This window comes from Triticum urartu, chromosome 7, assembly GCF_003073215.2.
Source record: "Triticum urartu cultivar G1812 chromosome 7, Tu2.1, whole genome shotgun sequence".
NCBI lineage: Eukaryota > Viridiplantae > Streptophyta > Magnoliopsida > Poales > Poaceae > Triticum > Triticum urartu.
Genome location: NC_053028.1, coordinates 670,410,860 through 670,429,181, shown reverse-complemented (window position 1 = coordinate 670,429,181; position 18,322 = coordinate 670,410,860). Strand labels below are relative to the sequence as shown.

The 18,322-nt window shown below is 48.2% G+C and overlaps 2 protein-coding genes across 4 annotated transcripts; both read right to left on the bottom strand.

Moving 5' to 3' along the window:
* Positions 1–1,813: 1,813 nt before the first annotated feature.
* On the bottom strand, positions 1,814–4,050 carry LOC125524421. 3 transcript variants are annotated; one of them, XM_048689473.1, is made up of 2 exons: positions 2,832–4,050; positions 1,814–2,245 (listed from the first exon to the last, which is right to left on the bottom strand). In XM_048689473.1, coding segments are annotated over exons 1-2 (1,221 nt in total). In that variant the 3' UTR covers positions 1,814–2,243. The 3 variants fall into 3 exon arrangements, with proteins under 3 accessions (XP_048545430.1, XP_048545433.1, XP_048545432.1); XM_048689476.1 differs by lacking the exon at positions 1,814–2,245 and having other exon boundaries at positions 3,088–3,258; positions 3,441–4,050; XM_048689475.1 differs by lacking the exon at positions 1,814–2,245 and having other exon boundaries at positions 3,171–3,322; positions 3,441–4,050.
* LOC125524422 (histone H1, gonadal-like) lies at positions 1,814–5,757 on the bottom strand. The gene is made up of 2 exons (XM_048689477.1): positions 3,978–5,757; positions 1,814–2,074 (listed from the first exon to the last, which is right to left on the bottom strand). Exon 1 carries the CDS (start codon positions 5,755–5,757, stop codon positions 4,918–4,920), a length of 840 nt encoding a protein of 279 aa, XP_048545434.1. The 3' UTR covers positions 1,814–2,074; positions 3,978–4,917.
* Positions 5,758–18,322: the final 12,565 nt, after the last annotated feature.

Here is an 18,322-nt window from a genome sequence, read left to right as displayed (position 1 = left end):
ATGCTAGTTGGTATCATATGATTAGCACATATCTCACGCAAACAAATGGTATCTACAATTAACCAATTGGGGAGGAAATTCTTGTCCATGGTGTAGAGCTAGATGCGAAGCTGGGATCCTTTGACATGAATGAAATGAACCCCAGAATCATTTGCAAGCGGCATGCCGGTGGTTTGAAACTCCGCCTCCTCTGGGAGGTCAACTAGCGACAAGCGGGACGACGCAAGATCTAGCAAGACTAACTTATAAATGCCATTCACATGGGTCAGATTACAGATCCTTTCATCCACAATCAAACTACTCAATAGCAGTCCGATTCAAAAGGTTTCAGTTACAGTCGAAGAGTAGATGGCCCAGAGACCATCCTGTAGCACATAGACATCTGGACTGCTGATCTTTATGCTCTATTGTCAAATAGAAGCAGGACAGGCCATCGCCGCTGTGACTGAGGAGGATCTCACGGTGGTAGTATGTGAAGCCGTTATGGATGGTGTCCGGAACTGGTGGGAGGATAGCCATATCTCTCATGGGGTACAAGGGGCAGCATACCCTTCTAGTCTGTCTGCCACCCCCATGGTACACGCCAGAGGTGATGAGGAGGAGGCCATCAAAGCATTCAACATAGAGCATGTCGCACCCCAAACTTTCCAAATCAAAGCTAGCATGGCGAACCGTGGGGTGTTGACTGTAGTATTAATGTAGAAACCGAGGATGCTGGGAGGGTAGAGGTCACGAAAGCGACAAAGGAAGGCAGGCGCGGAGGTGAGGCGGAGCCAGCGCTTGCAGACCAGCGCGGTGCCGACGAGGCTGGTGGGGAATGCGGCACGTATGAGGATCTCGCCGAGGAGATCATCGATCGTCGTCATCAAGCACGGCCGAGATGGCTGGCGCCGGTACCCCCTCTCCTCCCATCTCGAATCTAGCTTGATGTGTATTGGGAGATTGGCAATTGGTTCACGGATTTTGGGTAAGAAACGCAAGGGTTTAGGGTTTTACGTTTACTTGGTTCAGGGCTATTTGTTTTTCTTTTATTTGAGGAACGGTTCAGGCCTGGCTTCTGATCCGTACATGGTCCGTTCAATCTTTCTTCCTACTCCAGGATTGGTTTCAAGTTCGTCAAAAGTGAAATTTTCACACCAATCTATTTATCGTGTCTTTCTTCTTCGTATTTGAGATGCAGAGGCCTGAGACACGCTTGGGCTTCAGAGCCCGGGAACAAAGAATTGGAGAAGGGAGTATGGAGGGATTACCTGATTCGACGGCAACAAGATTGGTTGAAATTTGCTGATAAAGTAGGCAGATGGTTCATGTACCAGTTGTTACGGCCGTCACATAAGATTGTGTTTTGCTCAAACGTTACACCATAAATGCAAGTAGAAGGTGCAGAACTCACGGATCAAACTGGAGCACACCAGATATTCATCCATACTTAAGCACTTCAGATACCCATCACTTTACAGAAACAAAACCATTGTCATATATAGCAACCTCATCATTGCAGGGTACACACCTCCAGGGCATCTGAGTGTACACTTTACTAGAGAGCAAACACAATAAGCATCAGCGGCATGCCAGCATTCCAAACAATCAAATTTGCACACAATACAGAAACACAGAAATCATCGAATCTGGAATGCCAAATATCAATCCAGAACTGATAATTTAGACCAGCACACTAGGGCCCGCTCGGATTGAGTGTAAAATTAGTGTACTCCCTGGCATTCAACTCAAGTTTGAGCTAAAATGCAATAAACATGTCACCTAAAAACATCATGCTAGAACTTGGGAGCACTAGTCACATACCCACATCTAGTACACAGCAGAAAGTGGCATACATATACAAGAGTTGCACTGATCTAGCAGAAGCATCATCAGTACATATAAAAGCAGGCATGTAAAGGCTAACAGCTGCATAAGTCAACATGGTAAGTTGGTATCATCTTACAACAATATGCAAAACTGGTAGAATGGGACGCTGTGGATCTGCTGGTACTATGACAGACCCACATCTGCATTATCTGCTGCCTCCAGCCCTCCACTGGTTATGGCGTTTGATACCATTGATTTCAGTTACCTGATAAAGTATAGGTGTAATTCAAGCAATTATCTTGGTTGAGCAAACAACTTCCAGTGATATTTCTGCAGAACTTGGGAGTGCCAGAATTTCAAAAAGCATACAAGAAAAGTCTGCAGTTGTGTTGTCTTCGTTTATCAGATTTGTATATCCTCTTCTAACAATCGGGTCCTATTCCCACAAAGTAGAAAAATAATTAGGTTGTGCCATGAACTCTGTCTCCTTTCTAGACAATACAGTTACACAGGCATTCAAATTTTCAAATCAAAGAAAACAACTGGGATTCCTGATGTACATAGTAATAATTAACAACCCTGAAACTTGAGGAGGATAAACCACCTTGTGCTGAAGAATCAAGAATCCAACTAAAAAAAAGATCAACTAAAGCTCAAGTTATGGGGTTGTAGCCAAGTGTTTATATAGAGTTATTAGAACATAAAAGATAGAATTTTTTAAAATGTAAATCTGCACAATAGCAGCTAACAAAAACATAATATCAAAATATGAAATGAACATGAATTATTATCCTTATATCTTAGTTAACATTGCAACCATTATTACCACACAAGGGAGCGTAAAAAAGCAAGTGCATTTCGCCACTAAGGGATTGTACTTGTATGTTGATTTGCATTAGAAACTTGAACCAGAATTAGGCATATGCACACGATAAAAATCGCAAAGGAGATAAAATATCAGCATAATGGACATTGGAAAATAGATGACGGTACTAGGCAGATTGATAGGAGGCAAACCGTACAGGGTAATTCTGTTGGATCTTGCATCTCCTTCATCGCAAGGAATTTAGGAGGCCAAACCATCATGAAAGGAATGACACTATTCAAAATTTTATCCTCTGGCGTCATCTTGTAAACCTTCTTTGCCGCCTTGCTCTTAATATCAAACAGGTAGAGGACATCTTCCATCTCCAAGAAAACAAACTCAGAATTGACCCCAACTGCATGCACCCTAGCAAATGCTGAATCACTCGCATCCTTGAACATGCAAGTTGGTATCCTATAGTTAGCACATATCTCGCGCAAACAAACAGTACGCTCAAGGAACCAGTTGGAGACGCCATTGCTATCCATTTTGTGGAGCCAGATGCGAAGCTGAAACCCCTTTACATGGATCAGATGAAGCCGAGAATCATCCGTGAGTGACAGCTCGAAGCTCAACCCCTTAACCTGTTCCGGAAAGTTCACTAATGACAAAGATGCGGACACAAGGTCTAGCAGGATCAACTTATAACTGTTGTTCACAAAGGCCACATTGTAGATTTTATTAGTGTCACCAATCAAAGTAGAAGGCAAGAGCAGTACAATTCTAGGGATTTCAGTTACAGAGGAAGAGTAGATGGTCCAGGTACCTTGTTGTAGTGCGTACACATCCACAACTGTCTGCTGCTCTTTATGCATTATTGCCAAACAGAAGTAGGACAGACACTGGCCGCGGCGACTGACGAGGATCTCACGATCGTGGTATGTGAAGCCGTCGTCATGGATGCAGGTGTTGGGGACTGTTGGGAGGATGGCCCTGTCCCTCGCAGGGTAGAGGGGACAACGCACCCTTGTTGGGTTCATGGTGCGGTTCGGGTACATCTGGAAGGTTGAGAGGAGGAGGAGGCCGTTCCAGCAATCCAGGTCGAACCTATCGGGGCCCAAGGAATCCAGATCGAAGCTACCGCGGCGGACGACGTCGGCGAGCTCAGGGGGCTGGGGCAGCGGCACGAACCGAGGGGGGTGGATGGCTGTGGTGACGACGTAGAAGCCGAGAAGGCTGGGCGGGTGGAGGCCGCGGAAGCGGCGGAGGAAGGCGGGCGCGGCGGCGTGGAGGAGCCAGCGCTTGCAGACGAGCGCGGCGCGGACGAGGCTGGTGGGGAAGGCGAGGCGGAGGAGGATCTCACCGAGGAGGTCGTCGTCGTCGAGCACGGCCGAGATGACGGCTGGGGCGGCCGCCGGCGCTCTCTTCCCTTCCATCTCCGCTGTCGATCTGGTTTGGGGATTGAGAATTTGAGAGGAGCACAATTTGGGGTTAGAAAAAACTGGAGTTCAGGAGTAGTGTACTTAGCACGGACAAATCCGTTCACTATTTTTTTTTATGAGACAAAAGTCCGTTCACTAGCCTCTTCGAGCAGAGCTGGCCAAATGAGCCGGCCCGGGCCAGTGGCCCGCTGTAATCGTGCCTGACACGGCACGCCCCACAAAGGTGCCATGTCGGCCCGCGTACGCAGCCTTGCTGCCCACGCACGGCCCTTTGCTAATGGCCGCTGCTAGGCGTCATCCGGCTGACGCGATGCAATTGTAAACTGCCTTGTCAGTCATTGGATGAGGCTCGCGCGGCTGTTCGATTTGCGCCAGTGGAGGAGAGCAGGGACAGCTGCAAAAATTGACCCTGATCGCTGCAGCGCAGCACCCACTCCATCGCTCGTCGTCAACGGCCATCCTCCCATCTGAAGCAGCCACACCGGCCACAGCTAACCAGCCATCTAATTCAGCGCGTGCATGGCCATCGGCTTGCAGGACTACATCAACGTGTGTTTCTTTTCTAGCTTCGCATCCTTCTCTCGCGTCAGATCCATCAGGGCGGTGCTTCAATGCATCACCGGAGGCTCGATGATGCTTCGCCGCAGCTGTTGATGCTACATCACAGCAGCAAGCCACCGACAACTGCCACTTCAAAGCACCGGTGGCCTCTCTGCAGCGTCGCGAGCGATGCATTGCAGCTTCGACAGCCGCTCGGCAAGCGTTGCACGCTGCATCGTATCTCCGGCAGCGACACAACCACTGCATCACAGCTCCGGCATCGTCGTGCCCGCTACATTGCAGCTCCGGTGGTGTCGAAGTCTATGGTAGTCGACGCTTTATTACAACCTCGCCGGAGCTCCGACGACTGCCGCGGCACTTCACTGCAGCTTCGATGCGCTTCATTGCAACCTTACCGGAGCTCCGACGACCACCGCGGCGCTTCACTGCAGCTTCGACGCGCTTCATTGCAACCTCGCCGGAGCTCCGACGACCACGGCGGCGCTTCACTGCAGCTTCGACACGCTTCATTGCAACCTCGCCGGAGCTCCGACGACCACGGCGGCGCTTCACTGCAGCTTCGACACGCTTCATTGCAACCTCGCCGGAGCTCCGACGACCACGGCGGCGCTTCACTGCAGCTTCGACACGCTTCATTGCAACCTCGCCGGAGCTCCGACGACCACGGCGGCGCTTCACTGCAGCTTCGACACGCTTCATTGCAACCTCGCCGGAGCTCCGACGACCACGGCGGCGCTTCACTGCAGCTTCGACACGCTTCATTGCAACCTCCCCGGAGCTCCGACGACCATCACGGCGCTTCACTGCAGCCCCTCCGCACCCGATGGGAGCCGACGAAGTTTCACTGCAGCACAACGAGATGGCGGCGAGGTGCTCCGACGAATCACGCGGTGGCAACGAAGTTGTTACGACGCAGCACGTGGTGGCGACGGAGCTTTGGCTGCCCGATGTTGCGCTGCTCCTCTCCTCAGCTTCCCGGTTGTAGCATGGGTGACGAGTGGCGACCCGTCTCCGACGCCGTCGTCGTTTGCAGCTCCGGTAGCCACTACCACGCAGCCCCGCGGGATTCCGCGCCGCCGCCCACACCATGCGCACCATCGATCCCCTCGCAAGTACGGCTCCCCGTCGAGAGGCAGCCATCGCAGCGCAGCGGCGCCCCCTGTAGCAGCAACAACAGCTCACCGACCGACGATGGGAGAGGTTAGGAATAGAGGCAGAGGCGCTCAGGAAGAGAAGAGAGCAAAGCTCCGGCTACATGGGGGATGGGGAGAGAGGGGATCCGTTGTGGTGATTGAGAGGAAGAGAACGACTTGGCCTGGGAAAGGATAAGGTTGCGGGGTTGGGCAGGGCGGGACGGGGCGGTGCGTCGTTTCCACTAGACACGTGTCGATCTATCGAAGCGACTTAGAGAAACGAGAAATCAGCCGGCTTAAGCCGACTTAGAGGCCCGCTGTAATCGTGCCTGACACGGCACGCCCCACAAAGGTGCCATGCCGGCCCGCGTGCGCAGCCTTGCTGCCCACGCACGGCCCTTTGCTAATTGGACCGACTCGTTGGCACACCAGACATGTTGGCCAATTGACAGTTTTGCTTGCTAAGCTTTTTTATCTATTGGTTGGTATTAAGCCATATATATATAAAAAATCAAGATTAAAAAATAAAAAAAATAAAAGGGTTGTGTCGTGCTGGCCCGCGTGCTCAGCCTAGCTGCCCAAACACGGCCCAAGGTGTGCCGCATGCCTGGCACGACCCGATTAGAGCATGCCAGGCTTGGCCTGTCACGTACCGTGCCAGTATGCTTGCGGGCCGGCATGCCAGGCCCGGCCCGTTTGGCCAACTTTGTCTTTGAGGCTTGGGGCACCTACAGCGAGACCCCTCCAACCAGGCAGATCCTATTTGACCCCAGAAGCGTCAAAAGGACGAGCCTTCGCTCAAGCAAGTCGCCACTTGGGCCGACCCACGTATAGATTTGGTTCGCTACTGTTTGCTGGTTTATTGTGGCCTTTTTTAGGTTTTTTTCTATGGTGTTTTGCTTCAGTTTTTCATCGTTTTGTCAGTTTTCAATTATTTTGTTTTGGTTTTCTTATTTTTCTATTTTGGTTCCTTTCTTTTATGTTTCCTTTTTTCATTTTATGTTTCTGTCCTTCTTCTCATTATTGAGCATTATATAAAACAGTTTTGCTAAAGCACATCTAGATATGCCATAAGTATTGCATATTTAAGTCCTATATCATTGATCTTACATGAAGATTCATGTGGGTATTTTTTCACCCATGTGTTACAAAAATCTTCATCGTATTAAAAAAATGTTCATCATATATTATGAAATAGTTCACCTTGCACTATAAAAATGTTCATCGTGTATTACAAAAACGTTCATCATATATTATAAATTGTTCAACGTATATTAGGAAATGTTCATTGTGTATTTAAATTTTGCTCATCATATATTAAGAATTGTTCAACATATACTATAAAATGTCCATTTTAGTATTTTAAATTTGTTCAGTACTTTTTTTTTACAAAAATTTCACTGTATTTTAAAATTTGTTCAACGTATATTATAAAAATGTTGAACCTTAATTAAAAAGAAGGATTTTCTGCTGTACTTTCTACTTTAAGTTTGATGCTGCATGTATAATGTTTGAGGTGGCTAGCTTAGCCAGCCTCACTAGAATCATATTCTCACTCTTGGTATGAACATTTGGGCTGTCCAACACATCCCAAATACAGACCATATGTCGGTGGATATGGGTTGGTCTGAATGCGGTCGCCACGTCACACCGGTCCAGTCCAACCCCACATATACCCTACCCTAGACCAAACTTTACACTAGTGCTTCACTTATATCTTTTTAAGTACGGTGTACTTTAGTATTTTTGAAGAAATGCTCTCTTGCTTCACTTACAATTGTTTGAGAGTTAGTATTTTTTTAAAGAAATTCTCTCTTGCTTCACTAAAATTAATTTGAGAGAAAGAAAAAAAATTATGCTCATGATTTTCACTTATATTTGTTTGAGCTTATCAAAAGCAACATATGAAAATTAGTTTCAAAGTGATAGATATCCAAGAAGAATATAATAAAAACTTAATGAAGATCATTGGACAAAATAAACTTGTTTTTTAGTAATGGTTTCGAGATATGATGATGTGATATGTGAGTTATGTTGATGCGCAATTATGCTTTAGTAAGAATATTGGTGTTAAGGTTTGTGATTCCCTATGCAAGCACGAAAGTCAATAATTATGTAATGAAATTATATCCTACTTGTGGTGCATTATTCGGTGTTAATTATGTTTAATGCTCGCTTATGAGATTATTCGTTTCTTGTTGGTCGCTTCTCAATCTTTTGCTAGCCTTCATTTTGCACTAAGTATTGTTGGGGATCGTAGCAGAAATTTAAAATTTTCTACGCATCACCAAGATCAATCTATGAAGTCATCTAGCAACTAGGGAGAGAGGAGTGCATCTACATACCCTTGTAGATCGCGCGCGGAAGCGTTCAAGAGAACGGGGTTGATGGAGTCGTACTCGACGTGATTCAAATCACCGATGACCTAGTGCCGAACGGACGGCACCTCCGCGTTCAACACATGTACGGTTAGGAAGACGTCTCCTCCTTCTTGATCCAGCAAGGGGGAAGGAGAGGTTGATGAAGATCCAGCAGCACGACGGCGTGGTGGTGGGTGCAGCAGGATCCCGGCAGGGCTTCGCCAAGCGCAAGCGGGGAGGAGAGGTGTTACAGAGGGAGAGGGAGGCGCCAAGAGCAAGGGGTCCGGCTGCCCTCCCCCCCTCTTTATATAGGGGCCTTGGGGGGGCGCCAGCCCTAGGGAGATGGATCTCCAAGGGGCGGCGGCCAAGGGTGGCTTCCCCCCAAGCCAAGTGGGGGGCGCCCCACCCCTAGGGTTTCCCAACCCTAGGCGCAGGGCAGGCCCAAGGGGGGGGGGCGCACCAGCCCACTAAGGGCTGGTTCCCCACCCAATTCAGCCCATGGGGCCCTCCGGGATAGGTGGCCCCACCCGGTGGACCCCCGGGACCCTTCCGGTGGTCCCGGTACAATACCGGTAACCCCCGAAACCTTCCCGATGGCCAAAGCTGGACTTCTCATATATAAATCTTTACCTACGGACCATTCCGGAACTCCTCATGATGTCCGGGATCTCATCCGGGAGTCCGAACAACTTTCGGGTTACTGCATACTAATTTCTCTACAACCCTAGCGTCACCGAACCTTAAGTGTGTAGACCCTACGGGTTCGGGAGACATGCATACATGACCGAGACTCCTCTCTGGTCAATAACCAACAACGGGATCTGGATACCCGTGTTGGCTCCCACGTGCTCCACGATGATCTCATTGGATGAACCATGATGTCGAGGATTCAATCAATCCCGTATTCAATTCCCTTTGTCCAGCAGTATTGTACTTGCCCGAGATTCGATCGTCGGTATCCCGATACCTTGTTCAATCTCGTTACCGGCAAGTCTCTTTACTCGTTCCGTAACACATCATCCCGTGATCAACTCCTTGGTCACATTGTGCACATTATGATGATGTCCTACCGAGTGGGCCCAGAGATACCTCTCCGTTACACAGAGTGACAAATCCCAGTCTCGATTCGTGCCAACCCAACAGACACTTTCGGAGATACCTATAGTGTACCTTTATAGCCACCCAGTTACGTTGTGACGTTTGGCACACCCAAAGCACTCCTACGGTATCCGGGAGTTGCACAATCTCATGGTCTAAGGAAATGATACTTGGCATTAGAAAAGCTTTAGCAAACGAACTACACGATCTTGTGCTAGGCTTAGGATTGGGTCTTGTCCATAACATCATTCTCCTAATGATGTGATCCCGTTATCAATGACATCCAATGTCCATGGTCAGGAAACCGTAACCATCTTTTGATCAACGAGCTAGTCAACTAGAGGCTTACTAGGGACATGGTGTTGTCTATTTATCCACACATGTATCTGAGTTTCCTATCAATACAATTCTAGCATGGATAATAAACGATTATCATGAACAATTAAATATAATAATAATAACTAATTTATTATTGCCTCTAGGGCATATTTCCAACAGTCTCCCACTTGCACTAGAGTCAATATTCTAGTTCACATCGCCATGCGATTAACACTCACAGGTCACATCGCCATGTGACCAACATCCAAAGAGTTTACTAGACTGAATAATCTAGTTCACATCACTATGTGATTAACACTCAATGAGTTCTGGGTTTGACCATGTACGTTATGCTTGTGAGAGAGGTTGTAGTCAACGGGTCTTGCCATATTCAGATCCCTATGTATTTTGCAAAACTTTATATCGTAGATGCTGCTACCACATTCCACTTGGAGCTATTCCAAATTATTGCTCCATTATACGTATCCGGTATCTCTATTCAGAGCTATCCGGATAGGTGTTAAGCTTGCATCGACGTAACTCTTTATGTCGAACTCTTTATCACCTCCATAACCGAGAAACATTTCCTTATTCCTCTAAGGATAATTTTGACTGCTATCTGGTGATCCACTCCTAGATCACCTTTGTACCCTCTTGCCAGACATGTGGCAAGGCACACATCTGGTGCGGTACTCAGCATGGCATACCGTATAGAGCCTATGACAAAAGCATAGGGGACGACCTTCGTCCTTCCTCTTTCTTCTACCGTGGTCAAGCTTTGAGTCTTACTCAACTTCACACCTTACAACTCAGGTAAGAACCCCTTCTTTGACTGATCTATTTTGAACTCCTTCAAAAACATGTCAAGGTGTGCGTTCTTTGAAAGTATCATCGGGCGTTTTGATCTATCTCTATAGATCTTGATGCCCAATATGTAAGCAGCTTTATCCAGGTCTTCCTTTGAAAAACACTCTTCAAACAACCGTTTATGCTTTCCAGAAATTCTACATTATTTCAGATCAACAATATGTCATCCACATATGCTTATCAGAAATGTTGTAGTGCTCCCACTCACTTTCTTGTAAATACAAGTTTCTATCAAACATTGTATAAACCTAAAAGCTTTGATCACTCCATCAAAACATATATTCCGATTCCGAGATGCTTGCTCTAGTTCATAGAAGGATTGCTGGAGCCAGCATACCTTTTAGCATCCTTAGGATCGACAAAACCTTTTATTGTATCACATACAACTTTTCTTATGAAAACTGGTAAGAAACTCGTTTTGACATCCATCTGTAAGATTTCATAATCGAAAAAATACGCTAATGCTAACATGATTCCGACGGACTTAAGCATCGCTACGGGTGAGAAATTCTCATCGTAGTCAACTCCTTGAAATTGTGAAAAGACTCTTTCCCATAAGTCGAGCTTCATAGACGGTAACATTACCGCCCACGTCCGTCTTCTCCTTAAAGATCCATTTATCTCAATGGCTTGCCGATCATCGGGCAAGTCCACCAAAGTCCATACTTTGTTCTGATACATGGATCCTATCTTGGATTTCATGGCTTCTAACCATTTGTCGGAATACGGGCCCACCATCGCTTCTCCATAGCTCGTAGGTTCATTGTTGTCCAACAACATGATATCTGAGACAGGATTACCGTACCACTCAGGAGTAGTACATATCCTTGTCGACCTACGAGGTTCGATAGCAACTTGATCCGAAGCTTCATGATCATTATCATTAACTTCCTATTCAACAGACGTAGGCTCCACAGAAAACATCTTTCTGTGTTGCATCACTCTCTGGTTGAAGTAAAGGTTCGACAACCTCATCAAGTTCTATCTTCCTCCCACTCAATTATTTCGAGAGAAACTCCTTCTCGAGAAAGGACCCGTTCTTAGCGACAAACAATTTGCCCTCGGATCTGAGATAGAAGGTATACCCAACTGTCACCCTTGGGTATCCTATGAAGATGTGTTTGTCCGCTTTGGGTTCGAGCTTCTCCGGCTGAAGCCTTAAGCATCGCAGCCCCAAACATTAAGAAACGACAACTTTGGTTTCTTTTTTTGATAGAAAGACTGTAAGGGAACCCCCTACAGTATAATTGGTGCAACAAACCCAAATTGCAAGTACCATGCCTTGAACCTGGGTGGGTGGGAAGGCATCAGCCCCTTCTCACCACTAGGCTATGCCTTAGTCTGCACAACTTTCGTTTCTTGCCAAACCAATGTTCATACGACGTCGTCTCAACGGACTTAGATGGTGTCCTATCTAAAGTGAATGCAGCTGTCTTTAACGCATAACCTCAAAATGAAAACGGTAGATCGGTAAGAGACATCATAGATCGCACCATATCTCATAAGGTTCGATTATGACGTCCGGACACACCATAACCCAGTGGTGTTCCAGGTGGCTTCAACTGTGAAACAATTCCACAATGTCTTAAGTGTTTGCCAAACTCATAACTCAGAAAATCCCCTTTTGATCAGATCGTAGGAACATGATCTTATTGTTATGATGATTCTTAACTTCACTCTGAAATCGCTTGAACTTTTCAAACGTTTCAGACTTGTGCTTCATTAAGTAGATATACCTATATCTACCCAAATCGTCAGTGAAGATGAGAAAATAGCGATATCCACCGCACGCTTCAATTCTCATTGGATCACACGCATCAGCATGTATGATTTCCAACAAGTCACTTGCCCGTTTCATTGTACCTGAAAACGGGGTCTTAGTCATCCTGCCTATGAGGCATGGCTCGCATGTGTCAAGCGATTCAAAATCAAGTGACTCCAAACATCCATCGACATGGAGTTTCTTCATGCATCTTACGCCAATATGACCTAAGCAGCAGTGCCACAAGAAAGTGGTACTATCATTATTAACTCTACATCTTTTGGCGTGAACATGTGTATTACCACGGCCGAGATTCAATGAACCATTCACATAGGGTGCATGACCATGAAAGGTATTATTCATGTAAACAGAATAACCATTATTCTCTAACTTAAATGAATAACCGTATTGCAATGAACATGATCTAATCATATTCATGCTCAACGTAGACACCTGATAACATTTATCCAGGTTCAATACTAATCCCGAAGGTAGATGGAGCATGCTGTGGTGATCTCATCAACTTTGGAAACACTTCCAACACACATCGTCACCTCGCCCTTAGCCAGTCACCGTTTAGTCTGTAGCTTTTGCTTCAAGTCACCAATAATAGCAACTGAACCGGCATCCAATACCCAGGTGCTACCGGGAGTGTTGGGGATATTACTACTGGGCGTAAACCGGCTAGGACAGGCCGGGTTAACTTCATCAGTAGTTGAGTATGATAAAAGCCCATGAGGGCAGATGAGGGCTGAAGGCCCATAATCGGTTTAAGGCCTATAGCTATAAACCGGCGTCGGTATGTAACTTGTGTTATAAGTTAGGAATAGTGGATACCGAACCGGACGCATCTATGAGTCGGTATCGGGACTCTGTAAACCGACGGGCGTCACCCATGTATATAAGGGGACGACCCGGCGGCGGTTCTAGGACAGACAACGACTCGAGACATAGGCGAAGCTTATTCGCTCCCTAGTCATCGAAACACCCATCAATTCCATCACAACTAGAAGTAGGCTTTTACCTTCATTGAAGGGGCCGAACTAGTATAAACTCTCTTGCGTCCTTGTGTCCGCTTTAACCCCTTCAAGCTAACCCGTAGCGATGGCTCCACGACTAAGTCCTTTCTCTAGGACATTTGCCGTGACAAAACCACGACAGTTGGCGCCCACCGTGGGGCTATCGCACGATGGTTTCCGGTTCTTGGAGGGCCGCTTTGAAGGACTCGAGGGCTATGCTGTAGGCCGGATGACTAAGAGTCGTCGCGGCAGGCTCTACATCGACGATGCAGGCTGGGGCCCCGAGGCTGGCTCAGTTGAGTACGGGTACCGGGTCCCCTTTGGTAGCATTCACATTTTCATTGGGAAGATCGGTAAACCGGGCCCTGAGCCGGACATCTGCACCGACCTCGTCGAGACGGCTCAGCGTGCGCAATTCGCCCGGATTAAACCGGCCATGAGTGCCTTCGTGGGAGTCATCCATGGAGGAAGTCATGAGGATGGATTGGGATTTCGCGGGGCGACTGTCATTTGTTCCGGTGACGAATCTTCGACCGGAGAAACTGAATCTCTTTATCAGCTACAAGATGGCCGGATTGGGAGCTGTTCCGATGGCGACAGTATTCCGGACCCCTCTGATCTGCCCAACCGGGTTGGAGTATTCATGGTCGGAACACAAGCAGCGCTTCATTCTTCGACAGCTGCGGCAATGATTTCCGGTTCAGCAGCAGCAACGGCCGCCGGGGCAGGAGGCCCTGTGCGCCCGCCGGCTCAGGTTCTATCAGAGCTATTTGATGCGTTGGCTGTGCTTATGGCGGAAGATAATCCACCAGATCAGGACGTTCACAATACGGAGATTGCAAAGGTAAAGGAACAGATCACCCAGGCCAAGGCGGATCTGGTGGCCGAGGACACCAGGATGGCCGCAGAGTGGGCTGCTTTAGACGCACAGGCCTACAGGCTTATGTTAGACCAGAGCGCATCACATGAAGTCATGAGGAGGAAGCACCGGTACCGCTTACCTCCGGTTTTCGAGGCCAGAGACCTTTTCAACACTCCAGGGCCAAGAGCCGGCAATCCGCTGGAGGGAACCGGGCAGAAGCCCCTGGGACCGGTGCACCGGTTCAGCCTCGTCAGATTGACCCGCCTCATCAAAACACCGTTGTACCTCAGGCTGCTTTAACACCCCCGGGTCACTACTCCAGCCCAATGGACGATCTTGTTGCCGCTGCTGCACGGCTGGAGGCCATTCCAATTGAAGGTGACTCGCCACAGGCAGTAGAGACACGGCGGGTCAAGGAACTCCTGAGGACCGCTTTGGCCCAACAGGAAGCATACTCATATAGCCGCGACCAGATCCACTCGACCCCTCGTCCAAGCCGGAGCTATAGCAGACATATGGATGAACCGGCAGTGTCGAGTAATGAACGACGTGGGGCACCCCGGGACAACAACCCGACGGGTGGTGCTGATGACGCTCAGGAAGTGGTGAACCGGGCCCGAGCACGTAGGGAGGCCGAGTTAGCCGCACAACATCAGGCTCGACAGCTCATGCCGTTTCGTCCAACCATTTCGATCGAACCTGGTGTTACTTCTAGTTCTTTGGGGGTGCCTTGCCTCGTCCCCGCTTTACGCAACGTGCTCTTGCCCAAGGATTTCAAAGGCCCACGCAAGGTACCAAATTATACGGCAGATCAACCACCAGAGACATGGGTAGAGAGCTATGAGATGGCCATGGAGATGCTTGATGTGGATGACACGGCGTGTGCGAAATACTTCACCATGATGCTTGAAGGAACGGCCCGTACTTGGTTAAAAAGCTTGCCCGCTAATTCTATCAGTTCATGGGCCCAATTACGAGCCCGGTTTATCAACAATTTCAAGGATACCTGTAAACAGCCTATGTCGATAGTGGACTTAGCTGCATGCGTCCAGGAGGAAGGAGAGTCAACAACTCATTGGGTGCGCTGGGTTTCACAAGTGTTGCACTCCTCAGACCGCATCAACGCTGACACTGCAGTATTAACCCTAGAAGGCAACTGCCGGTTTGGGCCCCTGAAGTTGAAATTGGGACGGATGAAGCGTCATTGCACCGACATGGGGACCCTCATGGCCGCTTTGGTAAAATATGCTGATTCTGATAGTACCAAGGATCCTGGATCTAATGATGACAAGACAGGGAAGGGGAAGAAGAACAGCAGCTCCAAAGGTCAGCAGCATCACTGGGTAGGCAATGGCGGAGGAGGCAAGCGTAAAGCGGATGGAAACATGGATTTTGTGGCTAATACCAACATACAGGACAATGGCCAGCGGCGCAAGGGTAGGCCGAAAAATCGTAGTGGAGCACCCAACCCCAACCTAAACCGCCTGAACTATCTGCTAAGCTAGCCCTGTCCAAGACATGGGACGAAGGAGGAGCCAGCAAACCACCTTTGGAAGGATTGCTTTATTATGCAGGAGTTCAAGAATTCTAATAATTTCCGGTATGATCACGGATCTGGCGGTGGCTCAGGGTCCGGGCCGGGTTACGGTGGAGGAAGTTCCGGTTCAGGATTTAATGGTAATCCGGGCGGACATAATGGTCAAAATAGTCAGAACAACCAGGGTGGTTACAACCAACAGCAGCAACAGTCAGGTTACCAAAGCAACCCAAAGCAGTTGAGTAATGGGCAGTACCATGTCTTTACCACTAGCCTGGACAAGCGAGACCGGAAGGTTCAGAGGCGGGCAGTCAACTCTGTTGAACCGGCCACACCCCGTTATTTACGTTGGTCTGAACAGCCGATCATATGGAGCAGAGAGGATCACCCACTCCAGGTTGATAATCCGGGTCAGTTGGCTCTGGTGGTGGCGCCTCAGGTGGGAGGTTATAAGTTCACCAAGGTGCTCATGGATGGAGGGAGCAGCATTAACATCCTATACTATGAGACCTTCCGTCGTATGGGACTAACAGATAAGAATCTCAAACCGTCCAATACAGTATTCCACGGTGTAGTGCCTGGCAGGTCAGCATATCCCGTTGGTAAGATAGCTCTTGAAGTGGCCTTTGGGGATGATCATGATTCCAGGTCGGAGACATTAACGTTTGAAGTGGTGAAAATCCAAAGTCCATATCATGCCCTGTTTGGGCGTCCGGCATACGCCAAGTTTATGGCTCGGCCCTGTTATGTGTATTTGCAGCTCAAGATGCCAGGTCACAAGGGGACAATAACGGTTCATGGAAGCCGCAAAATCGCTTTGGAATGCGAGGAAGGAGATGCGGCTTATGCAGAGTCGGTTTGTGCCACCGAGGAGTTGAAGTACTATAAAGACAATGTTGATCCGGTGGACATGACTCCGTTGAAGAAGCCAACTATGGAGCACGATCTGGCCCTGAAGTTCAAATCGGCAGCAGAAACTAAGCTTGTTGACTTTGTACCTGGTGATTCGTCCAAGCAGTTCAGCATTAGTGCCAACATGGATCCGAAATAGGGAAGCGCGCTCATCGAGTTCATCCGTGAGAATCGGGACATTTTTGCATGGAAGCCCTCTGACATGCCAGGTGTACCGAGGCAACTCGCTGAGCACACACTTAATGTGGATCCTAAATACAAACCGGTGAAACAGTTCCTCCGCCGGTTTAATGAAGAAAGATGCAAGGCGATTGGAGAAGAGGTAGCCAGGCTCTTAGTAGCTGGTTTTATTGTTGAAGTTTTTCACCCTGAGTGGCTTGCCAATCCGGTGCTAGTCCTTAAGAAAAACGGCACCTGGCGTATGTGTGTGGATTACATAGATCTTAATAAGGCTTGTCCAGCAGATCCTTTTGCCCTCCCCCGTATTGATCAAATCATTGATGCTACGGCGGGTTGTGAGCGTTTAAGTTTTTTGGATGCATATTCTGGCTATCATCAGATCAAAATGGCAGTTAAGGACCAGGAGAAGACGGCATTCATAACTCCCTTTGGAGCCTTCTGCTATGTGTCTATGCCCTTTGGGCTCAAAAGTGCCCAGGCAACTTATCAACGGTGTGTACAAAATTGTCTTCACAAGCATATTGGCCGTAATGTACATGCTTACGTGGATGATATCGTGGTTAAATCCAGGGAGAAGGAGACTCTGGTTGATGATTTGAAGGAAACCTTTGATAACCTAAGGACGTACAAGATGATGCTTAATCCGGACAAGTGTGTCTTTGGTGTACCGGCGGGCAAGTTATTGGGTTTTTTGGTGTCCAACAGGGGAATTGAGGCTAATCCGGAGAAGATCACAACCATCACCTCCCTGGCTAAACCGAAGTGTATCAATGATGTTCAACGCCTGGCAGGCCGGATTGCCGCGTTAAGCCGGTTTATCAGCCGCCTTGGTGAGAAGGCGATCCCTTTGTATCAGATGTTGAAGAAGACGGATCAGTTCGTCTGGAGTTCTGCTGCTGATGAAGCATTTGAGGACTTAAAGCGGCAATTGGCCAATCCGCCTGTGCTCGCCGCTCCCATTGACAAGGAGCCGTTACTACTATATGTTGCTTCTAATGCTCGTGCGGTTAGCATGGCTATTGTGGTGGAACGAAAGGAGGTAGGTAAGGAGCATCCGGTTCAACGTCCGGTCTATTATATCAGCGAGGTACTCATTGAGTCCAAGCAAAGGTATCCGCACTGGCAGAAGCTGGTGTACGGAGTTTTTATGGCAAGCCGGAAGCTTAAGCAATACTTCCAAGGGCACCCCATTACGGTGGTCAGTTCTGCTCCTTTGGGAGATATCATCCAGAACCGGGAAGCAACTGGCCGATTGCAAAGTGGGCTATAGAGCTGGGGCTGTATGGTTTGAAATATGTGCCTCGGACAGCGATTAAGTCTCAAGCACTTGTTGATTTCATCAATGATTGGACGGAAATGCAAGCACCTGAAGAAAAGCCGGATCATACGTATTGGACCATCCATTTTGAGGGATCCAGGCAGTTGGAAGGCTCGGGGGCTGGAGTCGTATTAACTTCCCCACGAGGTGATAAGTTTTGTTATGTTCTCCGTTTAATGTTCCCTTGTACTAACAATGCAGCTGAGTATGAAGCCTTGCTCCATGGTCTTCGGATGGCTAAGGAGATGAATCTAAGTCGGGTTAAGTGCTTCGGTGATTCGGACCTTGTGGCTCAGCAAGTGTCTGGCACTTGGGACTCCAAGGACCCACTCATGGCAG

Coding starts and splice junctions, on each gene's coding strand:
- LOC125524421 (XM_048689473.1), bottom strand. CDS start 4,050: ATGGAAGGGAAGAGAGCGCCGGCGGCCGCCCCAGCCGTCATCTCGGCC.
- LOC125524422 (XM_048689477.1), bottom strand. CDS start 5,757: ATGGCTGCCTCTCGACGGGGAGCCGTACTTGCGAGGGGATCGATGGTG.